The 21,808-nt window shown below is 42.5% G+C and overlaps 1 protein-coding gene across 1 annotated transcript; it reads right to left on the bottom strand.

The window, feature by feature from the left end:
• Positions 1-3,256: 3,256 nt before the first annotated feature.
• On the bottom strand, positions 3,257-21,808 carry LOC308280198 (RPA-related protein RADX-like). Its single transcript, XM_080720461.1, has 17 exons — positions 21,629-21,808; positions 20,307-20,419; positions 19,852-20,173; positions 19,271-19,406; positions 18,648-18,790; positions 17,925-18,117; positions 16,905-17,013; positions 16,479-16,591; positions 14,566-14,685; positions 14,087-14,182; positions 12,443-12,610; positions 10,860-11,002; positions 9,890-9,996; positions 8,925-8,983; positions 8,084-8,323; positions 4,148-4,327; positions 3,257-3,592 (listed from the first exon to the last, which is right to left on the bottom strand). Exons 1-17 carry the CDS (start codon positions 21,644-21,646, stop codon positions 3,462-3,464), a joined length of 2,391 nt encoding a protein of 796 aa, XP_080576587.1. The 5' UTR covers positions 21,647-21,808; the 3' UTR covers positions 3,257-3,461.

Below are 21,808 nucleotides of genomic sequence, written 5' to 3'. Positions count from 1 at the left end.
AGAAGGCTAACAAAGGGTGAATTCAACCCTTGATGCTGAGTGCCAAGCAGGGAGGAGATGGGTGGGGGCAGACCTCCATTCAGAAACACCCCCACTTAGAAACGTCCCCATTCAGAAATACCCCCACTGAGGTCAGGGTTTCGGTTAGGGTTTAGGTGACACCTCCATTTAGAATGATGGAAGTCATGTGTAACCGCGCTGGGTCCCATTTGTTGGTATGACCCGGACGGGGATCGAACCCCGATTCCCCGTCTCGGGGGGGACGAAATGTACCCACCAACGGTGAGATGACATTTAATCCCCCCATAACATGTTTTAAATCAAATAAAACAAACTAGATTACCGGTAATCAATGTTTTTAAATCATCATTGGATCAGTGAATTGGTTTGGCATAAATATCATATTGTGTAGTAGTCCAAGTTACAACCAGGAGACATGTGACGTGTGACCTGTGTGACAGTGGGGTTGACGTTCCACTCCAAAGTGCTCATTCAGCTCATGTGCTGAGGCTGCTGACATGAGGAAGGAATGAAAACAGAAGTGAGAGAATTATTACATAAATGTCTAATTTCATCATCTGGGGTTTCCTGTAATAAGCCGTTTCAAAGAGAAGTGCAGCTGTTTCCACATGAGAGGCACTACTTAATAACCAGTAAGACTCCCTAATCGGGAGATAAGCGACCGTTGGTCGCTTATCTCCACAAATAGGGCAAGAATTTGTTTTTCCAAAATCTTCCTGATCCATGTTGATGACATGAGTGTAGACATACTGTGTAGTGGTTTTCGTGATTTTAGGGCAAAATCTGTAGGAGCAGTGTCCAAAAATGTGTTTTTAAAAATCGGCCTGAAGGTGGCGCTATATGGGACAGATTCATGTTGATGGGATGAGTGTAGACATACTGTGTAGCGATTTGCGTGATTTTAGGGCAACAATTGTAGGAGCAGTGGCCAAAAATGTGTTTTAAAAATCGGCCTGAAGGTGGCGCAATATGGGACAGATCCAAGTTGATGAAATGAGTGTAGACATACTGTGTACCGATTTGCGTGATTTTAGGGCAAAAATTGTAGGAGCAGTGTCCAAAAATGTTTTTTTGCAAGAATCAGCCTCATGGTGGCGCTAGAAGAGGGCCATGTGAGAAATGAGGGGTGGGGTCTCCGCGTTGCCTTGGCGGACGAATAGGTACCGGCCCCGGCTCTCCCGGACGCTCCTAGCCCGAGTTACGGCATTTTATGTGAGCTGCAGTGGAGGGGGTCCTCCACTGGGGGCGTCACCACTTTTGCATCCGTTCTGGAGCACCAGGAGTGGGTGGTCCCCGGGAATTCCCCGTTAGCAGCCCCGTTGGGGTTGTCATTTGGTCATTTTTGCACATTTGGTCATTCTTTACAACTGGGGGTCCCCCATGAACCTGGGGGTCCCTGGAGCTCCGGGGGTCCTTGGAGGTTGTAGTTTGCCAGGTAAGGAGTGTGTGTAATCACTTTAGTTCAGGGCTCATCACCATGTCAGCTGCCGTTGGACATTTTTCATCATTCATTTTGCCACACACATCCACAAATCACAATAATCAGTAATTTTCAAGTAGCTGATGCGGCGATGCGTATAGTTTTAAAGTGCTCGTGTGGCCTAGATATTGTAGATGATATCACTTTTTTGGGGCTTATTTTCATACACCTGGTCCTTACTGTACTGCAAAACGGTGTGTTTTCCGGCTATACCCGCATTTTTGCTGCCAATGAGGGCATGTGAAAACACCCAAAAAACTAAACTCCCGGAAAGTTATGCTAATTATTTCACAGGAAAATGTCCAGAACTGTAGTGAAAACATGCCTTAAGTGGCCAATAATATTAGCAGAATGCAGGGGTTGCCAACATGTCCATGTCTCTACAGCGCGCGCTCTCTCAGTACTATGTATGTGTGTTTTGCTTAGTTTTTTTTTTATCTGAGCATGCCATGCAAGCACTTTGTAACTTTGTTAAGGTGGGATGTAAATAAAGTGTGTTATCATTATCCCTATTCTTGAGTTACAGTAATCTATGGTTCCCTTCCAGATTCCATAACAGTACGTTTTTGGTCCAATAGATCAAGACATCCTGCATTAAGCATCCTGATTAATGCAACATTTTGAGCTTTTTATCATTCTTAATATTGTGGTTATGTTTTTACCCTGCACCTGAAGCCATGGGGGTTGAATGCGCACATCACTTTTTCCAGCTGTCTCTGTCTGTGTGGTCAAGCAAAGAGGAACCTTATTTTGCTCTTTGCTTGAGGACAAACTGCAAGAAGTAGTGGTTACACATCTGTGAATGTTGCCACATTTCCTCAAAGTTGCATATTTCAACAAACACTCTATAGAAAACAAATGAGGAAGAAACATTGACACTTTTCTTCTTTCTCTGCTGATATGCTGATCATATATAGTCTATAAATGAGACATTTGTGACAAAACAAATCTACTATCTACTGAACGTAGCATAGGCTGGTACACGCTACATCATCAGCAACCTGGCTAGAGTTTTCAAATTCTGCCGAACCCGACCCTACCCGACACACACACACACACACACACACACACACACACACACACACACACACACACACACACACACACACACACACACACACACACACACACACACACACACACACACACACACACACACACACACACACACACACACACACACACACACACACACACACACACACACACACACACACACACACACACACACTTTCAAATCTAGATAAGTCAGAAAAAATACTTCAGGGGCAAACAAACAAAATGTGGATTTTGTAACCTAAATAATTTATTCTCAACCTTAACTGTGGTTTGTGCATTAATTGTCCATGCTGAGACATATATATCATAACACACAATATTAATGCCATTATTGTTTGTGTCCAGCTGTGTTTACTTGTCTATGAAGTGGTGTTCTGATGACACCTGGTGGCTTAATAGGGTAACAACAGCCTACAAGTTGATAATCATTGCTGTATAGACTGTAGTAGAGCTTTTACTCAGTAACAGTGTGAAATAGTGTTAAACATTGTGCTAGTAATCATTGCTATAGACTAGAGTTTGTTCAGAAACAGGGGTTTCCCCGTCTCTCCCACTCTTAAATAAACAGAAAATACATTTTCAAGTCAGTATACCAACTTTACTCAGAGAGAACTCACACATAAATTGGCATACAACATTGGACCTGGAACACGTATGAAACTGAAGAGATCAAAATAAAAAGGAAATGTGGCAGTCATCAGGGATATTGTAGACATATACATTAAAAATAAAATAAGGCAAAATATCTGCCATTAAGCTGTATCTCTCACTAAACAGTAAACAGACTAACAGTATCAGTGTAAGGCATCTGTACATTTATAAAGTCACCATTTAAAGCAGTAGGTTCACCCCCCAAAAAAAGACCATCCTGTGCACCCTACAAATCAGAGGCTTCAGCCTATCAGCACCCGGGTATCACCCTGTGCACCCTGCTGATCAGGACCTCCAGCCTATCAGCACCCAGGAGACACACGTCCAGGACCCACACCAGAGGGGTCTCTTTCAGGTCCTCTGCCGTCGACACGATGTCCTCTGCAGGAAAAAAAATTACAAATAAATCAGTCAATAATAATAATAATAATAATAATTAAATGCATGCATAGGAGTCAGACATTGAAATTGAATGAACAACAAAAGGACTGCTAACGACCTCTCTTGCTCCCTCCACTCCATATATACTGCTCAAAGAAATGAATTAATTTATTTGAATTTATTTGAGTATAGTAGACTGTAGTAGTGCTGAAAGAAAGCTCAAAGAATTAACATTTTGTAAAATACAAGGTAACCACAAACCTCTTGTGACATTTTGTTCCCTTCATTTCTTTGAGCAGTGTAGTATGGGCAGTCCATAGTTTGCATACAGCACGAAGCTGCTAGGAGTGTCACAGAAAAAGTGAAACCAAGAGCCACTTTTCCAACAGACAAGTACATTTTTAATGAGCTTGTCCTGAAGCCTGAAGGATTTATTACTTGTCCCGGACAACAGGACAAGCATTAGTGTCATGCCCTGCCTGGTGTATCTTCCTAAATTACAAATATTTTCCTGGATGTCACTATGATGTCACTTCCTGGGACAGCAGTGAGTACCTGGGTGAGGAGGGGTCTCAGGGTCACCCGGGGGGCGCAGGAAGCCAGACATGAGGCAGGACAGCAGGGTGTTGGGCTGGGGGTCCTCCGGGGGGTCCTGAAGCATCCCCACAGCTCTGGGGTCCTCACAATTCACCACGGGAAGGAAGGCAGCGTCTACGGCGATGTCCCTGTTCAGGCCTGTTCAAAAACACACACACCATGGAACAGTGATATATCATCTTACACTAAATACATCCAAGATAAACAGTATGCAAGGCACTCCTGGTTAGCGTATGCGTGTGACATCATCATCATACCTGGAAGTTATGCGGGAACGCCTACTGAGTGGCAAAAAAAACGTCTTTCTGGCCTTGACAGCCCATACATCTAAATAGAAAAGTCCTATCTGATAGAATTAAATGACGTTAAACAATGTTAAACTGACTTTGCCCCTCACTTTGCCTCTCGATTTGCCATTCACTTTATGCATGCACATACCCTCTATACTGCCTCGTCAAAGTTGTTATGGTGACTTTATACATTGTCAGATACTTTAACGTGTCCTTATATTATCATCACTTTAACCAATTACGGCTCAAGTGGAGGTTTTTGACCAGTGAATGTGGAGATAGTTGTTCTGTCCATCATTGATTAGATTGATGTCAGACGGGAAAAAATAACCCTGAGTTGGAGTTTGACCGACAGTTTGAGGAGTCAGAAGTGCTTTTTTATACATCTTATTGGTTCAATATTTGTCAAATCTGCACACACAGAAGTAAATGGTGTTCAATAGCACTAAAATATATTAACCCTCGTAGGATCCTCGTGTTTTAGTCACACCCAGGGCCTTCGGGTCACTTTGACCCGGCTCATATTAAACCATTCTAAAGTATTTAGAAATCCCCAAAAATCATATTAAACACAATTTGATTGTCATTATTAACTACTTTACTAACAATTCAATAAATATTTTGTATTATCCCTGCCAGGCCGGGATGGCCAAAGGTGAGGGATTATGTTTTCACTCCTCTGTCTGTGGACAGCTAATCTCAGGCAAATTGGACCAATTAGTGTGAAACTACATACATACACTCCCGGGAGGCCTAGGAAGAACCTCCTCCCCTAATTCTTCACATTTGCCTCTTATAGCGCCACCATCAGGCTGTTGTGTGAACAGCTAATCTCAGGCACCACTTCAGCATCAAACTTGGCACACATACGCCCAGGAGGCCTAGAAAGAAACTCCACTAGAAATCTTTTCCATCTGTCATTTATAGCACCACCATGAGACTGATCTTTGCAAAATATCTTGTTGGTATTACAATATAGACTTTGTCCAAATCTCACACCAATTGGTACATATTATCCCTATTGTCATTTGATCAAGAACTATATGTCAAATATTTCTTGTCCCATTCTGATTTGCACAAAGTGCTACAGGTGCTCTGATGGCACAGTGTCACTGCCACAGAGGTTGTGGATTTGAATCAATCGTGGGGCATCTATGCAAACACAATTGTTGTTCGAGGGAAGGGAAGCTGGGCGGAGAGGTTGATAATTGTACATGTATTCCTACAGCCAGGCTGGGCGGCAGCTGGTTTTGGGAGGGAGGAGTAGGACGAAGGGCGAAGGCCCTACGTCCACTCGGTGGGGGGTCCTCACTGTCAGGTGATTCGGTAGGATACAACAGCAGTGACAACATAGGGGAGGAATCAATTGGCATAAGGACTGGATTGGGGAGAAAAAGAGGGTAAACCATAATTGGCTACTCAAAAAAAAAAAAAAAAAAAAAAAGAAATGCTACAAATCACGTCGGAATGCTGTGGAACTTGGAATTTGTAAAGTGGCATAGGGATGAAGTTCCCATTTGGTAGCAAAATGTGCCACTCCCGCAAAAATCGTAAGCATCTTTGGAATCGTGGCCAATCTGAATAGAAAATGTGACACATACTGTAGGCCATGACATTGATCAAATGACCAGAGAAAATCGGTATTGTAAATATCCCCCAAAACTTGTTTTGCTCAATTCTGCCTCATGGTGGCGCTATAACAGGACAATTTGGGGTTCTTCCTAGGCCTCCCGGGGGAGTACATGTAAAGTTTCACGCTGACTGGTCCAGCGGTGACTGAGATTAGCTGTTCACAGACAGAAGCAAGGAAAACATAATCCCTCACCTTTGGCCATCCCGGCCTGGCGGAGATAATATTGAATGAATTGTTATCAATGTAATTTGTAATGGTGAGCAAATTATGTACTCAAAAATCCATATGTCCAATGTTTTTTCAGAAAGAAATGGTCTAAATATTAGCCATTTAGCATACACTTTGAATGGCCGGGTCAAAGTGACCCGAAGACCCTGGGTGTTATATGTTGATACAGGGGGGTGTTGCAAATGCATGACATGTACCATTTTCATATCACATGTTTAGTACAGTAAATAAGCCAAGCAGAAGAAGTTTCATGGATAAAAACATATTTTAACATACTTTTTCTTGATGTTGAAAATTGAAAACCGGGTCAAAGTGACCCGAAGACCCTACGAGGGTTAAAAAAATAATAATAATAATTGAGAAACAGATCTGCCTGACACAGTTTGTAGGCATCGGGCATTTGAGGCATGAGCTACACAGCCAAATGTGTGGGTAGCGCTGACCAAGATTTTGCCAAAATGGCTTGCAATACTGTTCTGCTGGCATTTACTCTCATTTTGGGCTTCCCTGACACCGAGCTTAACATTAACAAAGGGTAAAAATGGCCAATATGTGTTTTTTTTTTCTTTTCCTTATTACTGTGGGAGAGAGCAATCACTCTATGTTCCAAGCAACAAAGGTGAAAACCAAAATAACAGTATTGCAGGCCTGCCAGGCCATTTTGACAATTTTTGGAGGGGAGCTAACCACACGTTTGGCTTTGTTGCTCATTCCACGAATGCCAGATCCTTACAAGCTGTACCTCGTTGTAAAGGTGACTAATCAACGATAACAATGCAAACAAATCAAACACAATACCATTTGGCATAATTAAAGAGGGGGGGGGGGGGGGGGGTATAATGTTATATATAATGTTACCTAGTATAGTGACTTGGTAGTATTCCGGACACTTATATAACATATAAAAAGTATAATGTTACCTAGTACAGTGACTTGGTAGTATCCAGGACACTTAACAACATATAAAAAGTATAATATTACCTAGTATAGTGACTTGGTAGTATCCAGGACACTTAACAACATATAAAAAGTATAATATTACCTAGTATAGTGACTTGGTAGTATCCAGGAGAGTTATACATAAGTAATGTTACCTAGTATAGTGACTTGGTAGTATCCAGGACACTTAACAACATATAAAAAGTATAATATTACCTAGTATAGTGACTTGGTAGTATCCAGGAGAGTTATAAATAAGTAATATTACCTAGTATAGTGACTTGGTAGTATCCAGGAGAGTTATCCATAAGTAATGTTACCTAGTATAGTGACTTGGTAGTATCCAGGAGAGTTATCCATAAGTAATGTTACCTAGTATAGTGACTTGGTAGTATCCAGGACACTTAACAACATATAAAAAGTATAATATTACCTAGTATAGTGACTTGGTAGTATCCAGGAGAGTTATAAATAAGTAATGTTACCTAGTATAGTGACTTGGTAGTATCCAGGAGAGTTATAAATAAGTAATGTTACCTAGTATAGTGACTTGGTAGTATCCAGGAGAGTTATCCATAAGTAATGTTACCTAGTATAGTGACTTGGTAGTATCCAGGAGAGTTATCCATAAGTAATGTTACCTAGTATAGTGACTTGGTAGTATCCAGGACACTTATATAACATATAAAAGGTATAATGTTACCTGGTATAGTGACTTAGTATCCAGGAGAGTTATAAATAAGTAATGTTACCTAGTATAGTGACTTGGTAGTATCCAGGAGAGTTATCCATAAGTAATGTTACCTAGTATAGTGACTTGGTAGTATCCAGGACAGTCCACATTGGAGCAGAAGTGTGTGGGCTGCCCCGGGGTCCAGTGGGCAGGGTGCAGGTTGGTCCAGTGCAGCAGACAGTCCTTGTCATCGTAGTGGAACCTCTGTGTGAGGCTGTCCTGGAACAACCCCCCTCTGCATAGGTGGTCCGACAGCTCTGCTCTGTGCCGCGGCCACGAGGCACTCTCCCAGGACGGCCCGCCGTCACCTTCTGTACAAAGACGCACACACGCGCGCGCACACACGCACATATAAATACCATTACAGTTGAATGAAGTGCACAGAAGAATCTGGGCCAATGTGAATACTGGCCGGCGGGGAACAGGCAATCGTTTTCAGGAACAGTTCGAATCAAGAACAGTTCGAATAAATCGGACTGCAGTGTGAATCCGTCCTTAATTACAGAGGTGATGTGTCTGTCTGTTGCTCGGTTGCGACGAGTGAAAAAGTCACAAATTGACACGGAACCAGATTATTATGAGCACAGTATTATGGTGTAAGTAAAGGCTGGGAGAGTGGGTTGTTACTGTTGTGTTATGGTGGTTTGAATTATAGTTTGTGTGTCAACACGACTGCCGTAAAATAAGAATGGATTGATGAATTAATTACAAAATTGGGGTGCACGTGCCCCGCACAGGGTAGCCAAGGAGTAGGCCACCAGTAGGCCAAGGAGGAATCTCCACCCATCCTTGGGTTCTTTTAAATGTGCCAATTATATAACATCTATAGCTAAAATCTAAAATGTCTCGGGTTCAATGTGCTTCATAAATACTGTATATTTGACTTGACAGCTGAGGTCAGAGGTCACAAACCTCCTGGGTCTTCTGTCTCCCTCCTCCACTCTTCCTGCTCCTCACCCTCCATGCTGTGGCTGGAAATGGAAACGAGTTAGAACAACCTGATGGACTCGCTGGTGGAAAGTAAGGAAGTACATTTACTAAAAAAAAAAAAACCTTTGGTGTCATTTTGGACACAGCTTTCAAATTGGATAAACAGGTTAGCTCTGTTATCAAAACTAGCTTCTTTCACCTTATATTACTAGCAAAGATCAAACCATGCCAATCCTGCAATGACCTTGAGAAGGTCATCCACGCATTTATTTCATCCAGATTGGACTACTGTAACTCCTTGTATGTCGGAATAGATCAATCATTACTCAGACGCCTACAGTTGATCCAGAATGCTAGAGCCTGCCTTCTCACCCGCAAAAAGAAGTCTTAGCTCGCTCCACTGGCTCCCTGTCTGCTTTCGAATTGATTTTAAGATCTGAATGTATGTTTTTAAAATTATAAATGGGATGGCACCCCCCGTCAGTTGCCGATCTCATTACCAACTACTCTCCAGTCATAGCTTTGAGGTTGGCTGACCAGCTGCTGCTAAAGGAGCTAGCTCTGGAATAATGTTATCAGAGCCGCCCAGTCGATAGCTATTTTTAAATCCCTGCTAAAAACATATTTCTTCTCCCTGGCTTTTAGTGACGCTTGATTTCCCTCATTGGTGCTAATGTTTGTCTGTGTGTGCTTAATCCTACGGTATGCAATAGTTTTGTTTTTTACTGCATTGTTGCTTTTTGTTTTAGCTTGTACAGCACTTTGGTCGACTTGTCATGTTATATGTGCTATATAAAAAGTTGAGTTGAGTTGAGGGCCTTTACGTCATTTGCGGAGCGGTTGCAAACACACGTAACTTGGTAACTCGGTAACTCGGTTTCATTTCAAGCACAAATGAAGCCCTGGTCGTGGCGAGAACTGAGAACTTTAATCCAGGTGACACTGACCTGTTCTGAAGTTTTCGTTTTTTCGCCAAGACGTTGTGGGTTGGGGGCTCCTCTGTCCTCTGGTCACCGTGTGGGGGGGGCGACACCCCTCCTGACTGCTCTGTCACCTGGAGACAACAAGATGCTTTCATACATAGAACAGGGCTCTTCAACAGGGGGTCCGGGACCCCTAGGGGCCTCCAGGGATGGGACGATATGAACATTTCATATCACGATTATTGTGATTGCGATTTACGATATGTTTTACTCAAACACGGATGTGCCAAATTTAGTAAAAAGGCACAATGCGATCTGCAATGTGAGGTTGATGTTAAAGGGTAAAAAATACATTTGTAGTTGAGTCACACATAGATGTGCGTGGGGAGGAATCCAAATTACCATAACAATTGGGGAGAAAAAAAGAATACAATGATAAAAAAAGAAGAATACATTTTTTATCTAATCTAAATAAAATATAAATAATAAAATGCCTATAAATCAGGGGTCTTCAACAGGGGGTCCGGGACCCCTAGGGGTCCTCAGAGTTACTACAGGGGTTCCTCCGTGTGATAGAATTTTTTTTCTCCTTTATTATATGCATACACTTGAACCCTAACATCCATATTCTGAGAACTTTAGACAAAAATAGCAGATCTACAAGCTCACAATGCCTCGCGCTGCCAAGGCGTTGTGAGCTTGTAGATCGTCTATTTTTGACAAAGAGGTTTGGTGTATAAAAAGGGCAGACTAAGTATAGAGTGAAATGTCAAGTTTTGACGGTTCAAGTGGTTAATTGAAAACACAAATTTACATGAATCCAAAATACACGATGATAGATAGATGATTAGATAGATGATTCTGCTGTCAAACTATATGGAAACTATATGGAATCTGAAGAGGTTGTGGGGGTCCCTGCTTCATCTGTCTCTCAACTAAGGGGGTCCTTGGCCTGAAAACGTTGAAGACCCCTGCTATAAAATGTACACAATACCTGGTCCTGGTCAGGGCTCTTTGGACAGGTCAGGTATGTGACAGCCATGATGTGTCCCTGAACTGCAAGTCTTCTATGCTCTCTGTACTGAAGAGATTCTAACTCCAGCTTCAGCTCAGCTGCAGACACCAGAGGAATAGCAGCTGGAAGGAGAGAACAGAACCCTTAAAGACCTGGAACGCATTATTACTTTAACCATTATTTTATGCTTTAACTATTCAAAAATAGCAGATATACAAGCTCACAGCGCGGCACTCTGCGAGCTTGTAGATCTGCTATTTTAGAAAATCCGCGACAATTTTGTGCAAGACCTTGAATATTTTTGACCAGATTCTATAAGTGTTTTTAATAGTATAGTTTGTTGATTACTTTTGATGCTGTAATGGTATTTCTTCCCTTTTAGGCAGTGGTGCTTTGGGATTTTTTTTCCGGGCGGACGGTCATTTATTGACGTCACGTGCACGCGCCTCTAGAGGCTATTTAGATTAGATTGAAAGGATGTCAGCAGATCTAATGGTGGGAAAACAATAGTTTTCTAGTCTTAATTACATTTGCATTGTTACTTAAGATTGTATGTTCTACTTTCTTTAAATTCATTTAGAAAATACAGCGCTGCAGTAGGATAGAGAAACAAAGTTTGCCTTGAACGAATCTCAAACACTAAATACCACAGTAATGGATGAGGACACCGACACACACACATCGACACATGCACATGCAGTCACAGCTGGAAACCTAAGTAGGCTATATATCCATATGAATAGAGGCTTGAGGACGCTCACACATTCACCACTAGAAACCTGTTATGCATAGTAGTAGCCACTGATTAAAGTATTGCTTGTAGTTATCGCGGATTCGCGGGGTGGGGGTTGTCGCGGCTCTCGCGGGGGGGTATGCACGCGTTTACACGGTCGTGCACCGTTCGGTGCCGTCCGTGCGCGTGCATGTGGGGAAATATTTCCGGCCACACGGCGTCCGGTCGCGTCCGGCCCCCAAAGCACTACTGCTTTTAGGTAATACAAGTTCTTAAGTCTTTAAATGGTCACTTCACTGTCACCTGGGGACCCCCCCTAAAATCATGACTAGGGAGGGACTTCCCTGGGGTCCCGACCCACAGGTTGAGGACCCACTGACATCAGAGTACTGAAGTCGAACCCTGGGTCACAGAAGTATTTTTATTTTTGTTGTTTTTTATGTTTTTGTTTTTTGTCGCATTCCTAAGCCAATAGTTTGATGACCAGCAGTGGTTCCCTATGGAGACATAAAGAGCCTGCTTTGTTCCCTATGGAGACGCAAAGAGTCTCCTGCGACAAAATCCATGAATTCTAGTCTCCATGACCCCATTGAGTAATCGATAGAAAATAATGTAATTTTAATTTTAGGGGTGAACTATCCCTTTAACGCAAGGATACCAAAGTTCTGTATAAATAAAAAAAAGCTAAATCCACTACATAAGCTAAAACACATACACAAAGAAAAAGAACTACAGCAATAAACACAGCAAAATAAGAAATACGATTAAACAACAACAAAAAGAGACATCAGACATTCTTTTGAATGGGATAATCTGTGTCAAAGCTAACCTGAGCCACCGTCCACAGGCTGGGTGAAGGTCTGCGGGGGGTGAGGGAAGCAGTAGTGACCTCCCAAAACGCACTTGTTAATCATGACGCTGTCTTTGAGGGTCTTGGTCCACTGGAGGAAACTCTTCACCCTCTGGTCTGACACGTACGCCTGGCCTTTGTGACCTCCTGTTGTAGAACATATCATCATTGTCAGGCAGAAACCTTGTATCTCCACGTTTCAAATTTGTATGTTTTTTCGCAAAGTAGTCCTGTTTCATCATACAAGGCTGTCGCACAAAAGTTGTGAAAACAGCAGATCTACAAGCACACAACGCCTCGCGGTGCGAGGCGTTGTGTGCTTGTAGATCGGCTGTTTTCACTAGTTTAAATCATTTTAAAAATGATAAATACAAAACAAACGGTTTTGGACATACAAGGTTTTCATCCGACAACGACGATATACTGTATCAGTCACTGTTCATTTCATCCACTAAAACAGTGGTTCTCAACCTTTTCAGGGCACAAATCCCATACTATGAACTGGGGACCCACCCCAAAATAATCATGTTTGAACTTTACGAAGTAAACGTTATCGAGTAAAAACGTACTCTTTGGGAGCAGCAAATCGGTGTACACAGCAGACTCTTATTTCTTTTTTTCGTACACTATTTATTAGTCCATCCCCCAGCCTACATGGCCTTGGATGTGCATGACCTTTTGGTTGTATTTCAGCCTCTTTATCAACAGGGGACTCCCCCCAAATAATCATATTAGAACTGGGGAGTGGGGACCCTAGACAAGCACTTGGAATTGCAGGTGCAATGAGGCATTAAGTTTACTTTACATTTTTGTCGACTACCTTTTTTCACCGACTTAAGCTAAATAATAATAACTAAAACTATGACTGAATATATTAGTAATTTCATCAACAAATAAAAACCAGACTAAAATGTTAACACTTATGTTGCAATGATTTTTTCTCTTCAATGTCTCGCGTTGCCATGGTTACCATAGACTTCCATGTAATTGTGCAAGTGTGTAAAAAGTGCACGCCCATGCCTAGATGATGCACCACGTGTGTAGATGCTGTTCACAGCTTTCAAACAAAAAAATCCGCTTGGAAATCCGTTCAGGCATTCATGATTTATCAGCCATTATGTTTTCTACAGATGTAAACAAACATGGCTGCCATGTTTGAAAGAATGGGTTGGTATGGGGGTTAAACATGCAATTTCGCGATCGCGATCATGCCTAATACATTTCTGGAGGTCCAAAAAAAAATTTTGAAAAAAATATTTTTGAAAAAAAATATATATTTTTTTTTCAAAAACGGCCCAAACTCGGGAAACTCGGGGTTGGCACAGCACTAGTACCAATACAAACTCGGGAAACTCGGGGTTGGCACCATATGTGTTAAGGGGGGACTAGAAAATAGAACCAGTAGAACTAATATAAGTCATTCTATGCTTGGTTGCGTGCAGGTGCCAGATTTAAATGTACTAAAACTAGACTAAAACATTTCAGATGACTAAAATGTGACTAAAACCTAAATGGAATGACAATGACAAAAAAAACTAAATCTACTGTACATGTGCCATAAGAATTAACACTGTATCAGTGTGCTGTCACACATACCTCAATATTATGTTAAATCTTACTTACCGGTAATGTACATTTCGGTCTCACAGCTGCTTGTCAGGTACGGCAATGATCCATTCACCGGGCAAAGCCTCATCTGGGTGCAAACCAGGTATGTCACTGATAAGAAGAGTAAACAACACATAACAAATCATGTACAGTATGTCATTGACAGAGTAAATAACACATGACAAACTAGTGGAGAAGGGATCCAGTACAACTAATCCATATTTTGGGGGTCTAGTGGAGAAGAGATCCAGTAGAACTAATTCAAGTCATCATTGGGTGCGTGCATACATGATGCCATCGAAAATTAGCCATTAGCTAAATACATTTTATTCGACTAGAAGAAACTGTAGATTTACTAAAAGTAAAACACTTCATTCAGGTGTCAAATCATGACTAAAACTAAACGGAACTGTATTCAAAAGACTATGTGACAGCACACTATCAGCATGTGCTGTCAGAATTACTAACACCGATGTGAGGTCAGTGTTACATACTGGGACAGACGGCGTTGAAAACATCTGGGCGAGAGGGAGAGAACAGCTGTAAGATGAAGGGATGCTGGGACGTGCCGTCCACTGCGTGGACCCAACGATACGTCCAGTATTTGTCTGGACCTGAAACAAACACATCCATTTTATTTCAAAACATTTTCAAAAAACTATCCCCAAAAAGCTAAGGTTTCCATGATTAATAATAATGAATAAGAAAATGCAATGATTTTCCTGAGTAATTTCATTCATACAATGAAAGCAATATCTAAGAAACTCCATAAATTAGAAAACAAATGTTTAACAAGTAGTGAAAATAGCTTATCTGCAACCGCGTTGTGTGCTTGTAGATCTGCAAATTTCTCTTTTGGGTCACAGGCTAAAAAACACTGCTCTAATAACCCATTAAGAACTGAGGCCAAAAGAAAAGTCTTTCAGAGAAAAAAAACATACTATATATATATATAAAGTGCTAAACAGAGCAGCTTACAGCTTAATGTGATGTGATATCCTACCTGTCTATATAATCAACTTAGACCTACTTCTAAAATACATACAGTACATATAGTACGAGACATGCCACAAGAGGGTGCTATTAAGGCTCTAAAGCCAAAACAGGGTCAATGCAGTTGATGAAACAGGCTGCCAGATCAGATTACCTCCTTTTCATTCAGTGCAAACAATCAAATCCTCTCAATTATAAAACATTATATTGCCAGTGCACTTTCTTTACCGTGAGCTACCGACAGACAACCACAAAGACCACACAAGACAGAACATACAACAACATAACATAATATACTTGAGCAGTGGGATGAAGAGCCCAACATTGTCATAGGTAAGAGTAAAAAAATAACAAAAAAAAACAAACAAACATGGAAAAAAGAAATGAAACGCAAGGAGAACAACAGTAGGCCTATTAATAACAACAACCATAAAAGAAGCAGAGAGGAGGGGGTGATCTCTCAGCGCATAGGGGTCAACTATAACATACTAATCTTTACTACCAACCGACGCCGGTGTAGGTACAGAGGCATAATAATCCATTTGGGGTTGCCAAACGTGCCGAAAGGCCTGCTGTTTATTCTTAATATTGTAATGAATTTTGTCCAGAGGAGTGTAACTGGATAGTTCATTTAGCCAATGTGAAAATGTAGGAGGAGGGATAGAAGACTTCCAATGTATGGTAATACATTTCTTCGCTGACAGAAAATCTAAGACCATGTATTGCTTTTGGTGTCTGTTCCAGCCATCCTGCCGGCCAGTGCCAAAAAGGCACAGGCGAGGGGAGTGGGGGACAGAAATCCCCAAGCAAGATGAGACTGCATTTACAACTGAGTGCCACAATGATGACACAACACTGCATGACCAAAACATGTGGATTTAATTCCCGCCTACCTCTGTTTTTTACACTTCCGGCAAAGAAAAGACATCTCACTGTTCATCTTATGCAACTTCTCTGGCGTGTAATAAACTTGATGTATAGTTTTGAAATGGGATAACTCATGGCAGAGTCCTATGGGTTATACTAGGAACAGGTATGTATTTTACCAAGACCAAGAAGACCAGCTGATTATTACTAAAGAAAAAAACTAAATCAAGTTTCAAAAGACAACTGAAGAGGCATCTGGTAGAAACCCAAAGATTGTAAGGCAATACATTATTACACATTTAACACGCACGCACGCACACGCACGCGCGCACACACACACACACACACACACACACACACACACACACACACACACACACACACACACACACACACACACACACACACACACACACACACACACACACACACACACACACACACACACACACACACACACACACAGTGACTCTGAAGAAGCCCCTGTAGTAACTCTGAGGACCCTATAACCCTGATGAGGGGATGTAAACATGAACCCAGTTCTTACCCTCGTTCCCTTTAGTCTTGCTGGTGTCCCTCACTCTCTCAACTCGACTTACAAACGTCACCAGACCGATGACATCACAGGCGGAGCCGCTGGACACACTGTCCAAGTCTGACCTGAAAGGAGCGAGCACGCACACACACACAAAACCAAACCATTAGTTCTGAAACTTTTTTGCAATTAAAATAATATTAAAAAAACATCACACAACTGTTAAAAGATCTACATGCTACATGCTCACAACGCCTCACAACGCAATGTAGATCTGCTATTTTCACAATAGAACCGTGTTATACAAAATGTAATGCCTCAACTCTTGTCAGGGTGGGGCTGGGGGGTGATTATTTTGGGGGTTGGCCTGAAAAGGTTGAGAACTACTGCTCTAGAACAGGCTATAGTGGGATGAGAGGAGGGGGGCCTCATCCTTACCTGCTGGTAAACTGGTAGGACACCTCAGGAAGACCCCACTGAGACGGAACACATCTGGGTGGGACCACGGTAATGGTTGCAGTTGGACTCCAAGGATTCAGGCCGATCTCTGCCACACACACACACAAAGAGATATTACACTGGGGTGGGCCTGGGGGGACAAGATCCTACTATTGTCATAAACCCAACAAGTCATTTGTGGAAGGTTTGTAGTATGTAATTTAGTGCTTACTGCGCTTTCATTTTGAAAGCATATTTTTACTTCAGTCAGTCTATTGAATGAAATTCCATTTGGTTTTAGTCATATGCAAGTTACTATCAAAACCTCCACCGGCTGTCAGTCAGTCATTCAGTCAGTCTGTCAGTCACATGTCATACTTTTCCCCTACTCATACTGTATCTCCGCCACCGTTGCCCCCATCAATGCCAAACTTTGCACACACACTCCTTGGTTGCCAAACCACAACCTCCACCCCTCATTTCTCAAATGGCCCTCTTCTAGCGCCACCATGAGGCCGATTCTTGCCAAACACATTTTTGGACACTGCTCCTACAGATTGTGTCCAAAAATGTCCCATATTCCCTCCTGATTGCCTACCATTGCCTTCTAAAGTTTGTGTATGCGACCTGACGGTCGCTTATCTCCCGTTTAGGGAGTCTTACTGATTTAGATTTTTTAATAGCAGATCTACATGCTCACGTTGCGAGGCATTGTGAGCATGTAGATTGGCTGTTTTCACAATTTCCTTAAATTGTCACTTTAGAAATGTGCATATACCCTCTCTGTACACTTAAACTGTATGTTGGTTTGTTTACTGTTGAGTGAGAAAACAATGTTGCACATGAAGTTAATCATCTGGGGACCCCCACAAATTATTTGGGGACCCCCCCCCCCAATTTGTCACGGACGCATCAAGGCTATTTTTGCTGCGGAGCATTTCTTCCATAGAAGACATGCTGGCTTCTATGGAATCCAAATTCGTCGTGGCGACTGAGAGATTTCTTCCATGCATAACGTACCTACTGAGTGAAAGATCTTCATCCGGTGATGCTGCATCTGAGGCCGGGACCTCATGGCGTAGCTCTCCTTCAGGATGTAGCCCTGCAGATACACCACCGTCCCCACGCCCAGCCTCTGGTACCACTCTGGACACAGCTCATTCCACATGACCAGGGACATGATGCCACTCTGGTCTGCAACCTCAAAGTACGCCTGAAATAAAAATAGAATGATAAATGATAATATATTATGATATAATAATATAATACCAGTAAGACTCATATGTGAGCTTGTAGTTCGGCTATTTTCAGTAAAGAGGTTTGGTGTAGAGAGGAAACAAGACCAGACCAAGTACAGAGCCAAAGGTTAAGTTTACTAAGAATTGGTGGTTTATAATGAATTGCATTTTTTTTTATGTGCAACACAATTTTACATACAACAGTGGGGGGTCTCTGCTTCATCTCTCAGCTAAGAGGCCCTTGGTCAGGAAAAGCCTGACTGACAGTAGATCTTCAAATAACCCATTAACACTGGTAAAGCATGGGCCAAAATACATTGTGGGGGTCCTTACCTAGAAGAAGTTTGAGAACTACTGATTTAGAAGGCATTATCTAACTTTTTTGCTGCCATTTTAAACATAGCTGAACTAAGCAACTGCCAAACTGTCCTTACCTTTCGACGGTGGTAGCAGGAAATTAGTTAATGGATTGAAATGAAATACTCTTTGATTTCATGCACCTTACCTGGTAAGGGTAAGGGATCTTGTGTCCAGGCTTTCCATAGTAGCGCAGTCTGGACTTCTGTAGGATCCTTACGAGGAGAGGAGGCATTTTGCGCTGGTATCCTGCACAGGACTCCAGCTCACTCACCAGGATGATCTTAGACACTGTTGAAGGACAGACCAGGGACGTGCAGAGAATGTTAAGAGAGGCAGGGGCTGAAACTTCTAAAGGGGCCTTTTGGTGAAGATATCGAAAATAGCAGACCTCCAAGCTCACAACCGGCAATTTTTGGTACTTCATAACACACTAAACTAAGCATAAAAAAGGCAATACTGGAGATGTGGTGTGGATTTCTGGACAGTGAGGGCAATTCTTTCAACATGAGATGCTGCAACATGAGAGTTTGCCAAAAAATAGCCAATCTACAAGCGTACAACTCGCCACAACGCAACGCCTTGTGAGCTTGTAGATCTGCTATTCTTTTGGCTAATGTTCCGCCCCTGGATAATGGATGTTAGGGATATTTTGATTATCGTGATAATATCGTAAATCGCAATTTCTTCGGTCTACAATAATCGTGACATGACATTTTCACATCGTCCCATCCCTACTACCCATCCATTCATTGGTTCACATCATCTCACCATCCAGCACCACATCAGAGGGGGGTCCGTCATGAGAAGCCCCCCACCACATGCTGCCTTCAGGGTCCTCGTCGTTCCACAGAGAGAGGTAGTGCTTCCTGCTCACCTGGAGGGGCGTGCTGTCATGCTGCAGAGCCTGTCACACACCACAGCATTTCACCTGTTAAGACCTTAGGCCTTCTCGAAAAATGTCAGTTTTCTGTTCAAAGATTTGTACAACTTTTTATGATTTGTCAAAAATAGCAGATATACAAGCTATAGCGCTATGAGCTTGTATATCTGCTATTTTTGAATAGCTAAAGTATTAACTGCTGGTTAAAGTGGTTAAAATCTAAAGTGACACAGACAGATGATTTCCAGATTTAAATTGGTTCAGATCTGAGGCCGACTCTACAAATGTCTTCTAAATCCTAACCGTTTCCTGAAAAACCTGTGTTTCTATGATAGTGGCGCTGAAACCGTTCCATGTCAAGGACCCCCCCCCCCCCCCACACACACACACACACACACAAGATTTGTGTTAAAAATGTTAGCTTTTAAAATATCCATCCAGGCTAATATTCGCAACAGCCAGGCCTTACCCCCGCCGACGTTCCGACACCGTTCCCTCTGGCCGCCACCAGGGGGAGCGAGTTCACGTCCGTCACGGTCGGCAGCACAGAAGACGAAGCACAGACCGTGAGCTTTGTGATGCAGACGTGACCTTGTTGGCCCACTCTCCTCTCGTCGTAAACGAATCGGCTCTCAGTGACGATGACGTCGATGCCGCTCCGCAGCGCGTTGGTGTGAACCAGGCGGTTCAGGCTGGGATGGAGGAGGCATTTGGCTCGACACGCGCCGTCGGTGAGCGTCACATCGTAGCAGGTGTGGGCGGAGTCAGACTGGTGCTGCTGAGGCCTAGGGCTTTGCAAACATTTACAGTTGACGATTAATATTTTTCATACAAATAACTGCGATTATGACGATTATATGCAAAAGTAACTGTGATCATCTCAAATGATTGCAATTAGACGATTGTGTAATAGTTGTGACGTACTGAGGCTGAGGAGGGGACAGGTATCTGTGGAGCCCGATGACAGCCACAGGAACCTGATGCTCTGGTTCCGTACGCAGTGACACAGAACCACTGGGACTGGAACACAGCCAGCGCTGCAGGAAAGACACGGATGCTGCTGCTGCTGGATTATCTGGAAGCTGGAATGGATGGGTGGATGAATGGATGAATTCATTATTGGGTGGGTGAGTCTCTCTGTGTCACCTAAGCGGATCAAGTTTTTACCCCTGTCAAATCCTTTTTGAACACAGCTCATGATGAGGGGCAGTAGAAAATAAAATGGGATTCTATCTCAACGTCATTAATGGCGGTGGTTCTCAAGGTGAGGTGTGGGGAGCCCCAGAGGGTCTTTGAGGGGGGGGTCCAGCAGGGGGTCCCCGGCGAAATGAAATGATAGATAGTTAGGAACCAAATGGACCCTTACAGTTCTGTAACTCTGAGCGTGTATAAATGGACCCTTAAGCCTCTATCAGAGTCCAGGGTGAAGAGCTATTCACTTCACCGCGTTGTAGTTTCCTAGCCATCACCTAGGCTTTGTTATGTATTTTCAGGTGATAGCTAGAAAACTACAACGCGGTGAAGTGAATAGCTCTTCACCCTGGACTCTGATAGAGGCTTTACAGGTCTGTTCTAACTCTGAGAGTGTACAAATGGAACCAAATGGACCCTAAAGGCTCATTCATACATTTTAGTTGAGTAGCAACTCACCGTGGTGTAGTTTTCTAAAGTCAGAAAACTACTGCAACATTACGTCACTCACCACAGTGAGTAACAACTCACCTCTCACCCTGACAGGCTGACACATCTCTCTGTTTTTACTGACCGACACAAGGTGAGTAGCTACTCAACTAAAAGTGAGTAGGCTAGCTACTCAGCTCACCTTTGAGTGTGAATGAGCCTTTACCGGTCTGTAACTCTAAGATTTGACAGTATAAGCTGAAGTCTAAGCTATAAAGAAATGCTACCAATTGGGGGTATGTGGTCTAATGAATCAAACTGGGGGACCTTTGGTATTGTGGTTTTCTTATGGGGGTCCCTTGCGTATCTTTTCAAATGGGGGCCCGTGGGCTAATACATGTCAATTTGGGGGTCCTCGACATGACTGTTGTAAAGTAACAATAGTAAATGTACTCATACTGTACAAAATATTGTACTTTTAATAAACCTAGACTGTGATCATCGGACTCACCTGTAGAGCCAACAGTTTATTTTTTATGGACTTTTACTTGCAACAGATTATTTCCACATTGCTGTATTGGTAAGAAGAGATGTGACTCATGAGTACTTTTCTGTGTGAAACATACCTGGAACGTTCCCTCCATGTTTACAACTCTGCTTCAACAGTAGACTACAGTTGTAGTATTATATAATCCTCCTCCTGCAGGTATGTAGTTGTTGTACAGTCACACACACACCCGCACACACAAACACGCATTCAAACAAAGTACACGTTTATAAGTTTTAACAACACGACTCATATCTTA

This window comes from Nannobrachium achirus (genome assembly GCF_963921795.1).
Source record: "Nannobrachium achirus genome assembly, chromosome: 24".
In the NCBI taxonomy this organism is placed as follows: domain Eukaryota; kingdom Metazoa; phylum Chordata; class Actinopteri; order Myctophiformes; family Myctophidae; genus Nannobrachium; species Nannobrachium achirus.
Note: the sequence above shows the minus strand (reverse complement) of the source record. Positions and strands in the feature narration are given on the sequence as shown.

What these genes read in the sequence shown, in the direction of transcription:
- LOC308280198 (XM_080720461.1), bottom strand. An exon ending in GTGTCGGAACGTCGGCGGGG is followed by an intron (nt 19,407 to 19,851) that starts GTAAGGCCTGGC and finishes GGTGTGTGACAG; the next exon opens with GCTCTGCAGCATGACAGCAC. An exon ending in GAAGATCTTTCACTCAGTAG is followed by an intron (nt 17,014 to 17,924) that starts GTACGTTATGCA and finishes TGTGTGTGGCAG; the next exon opens with AGATCGGCCTGAATCCTTGG.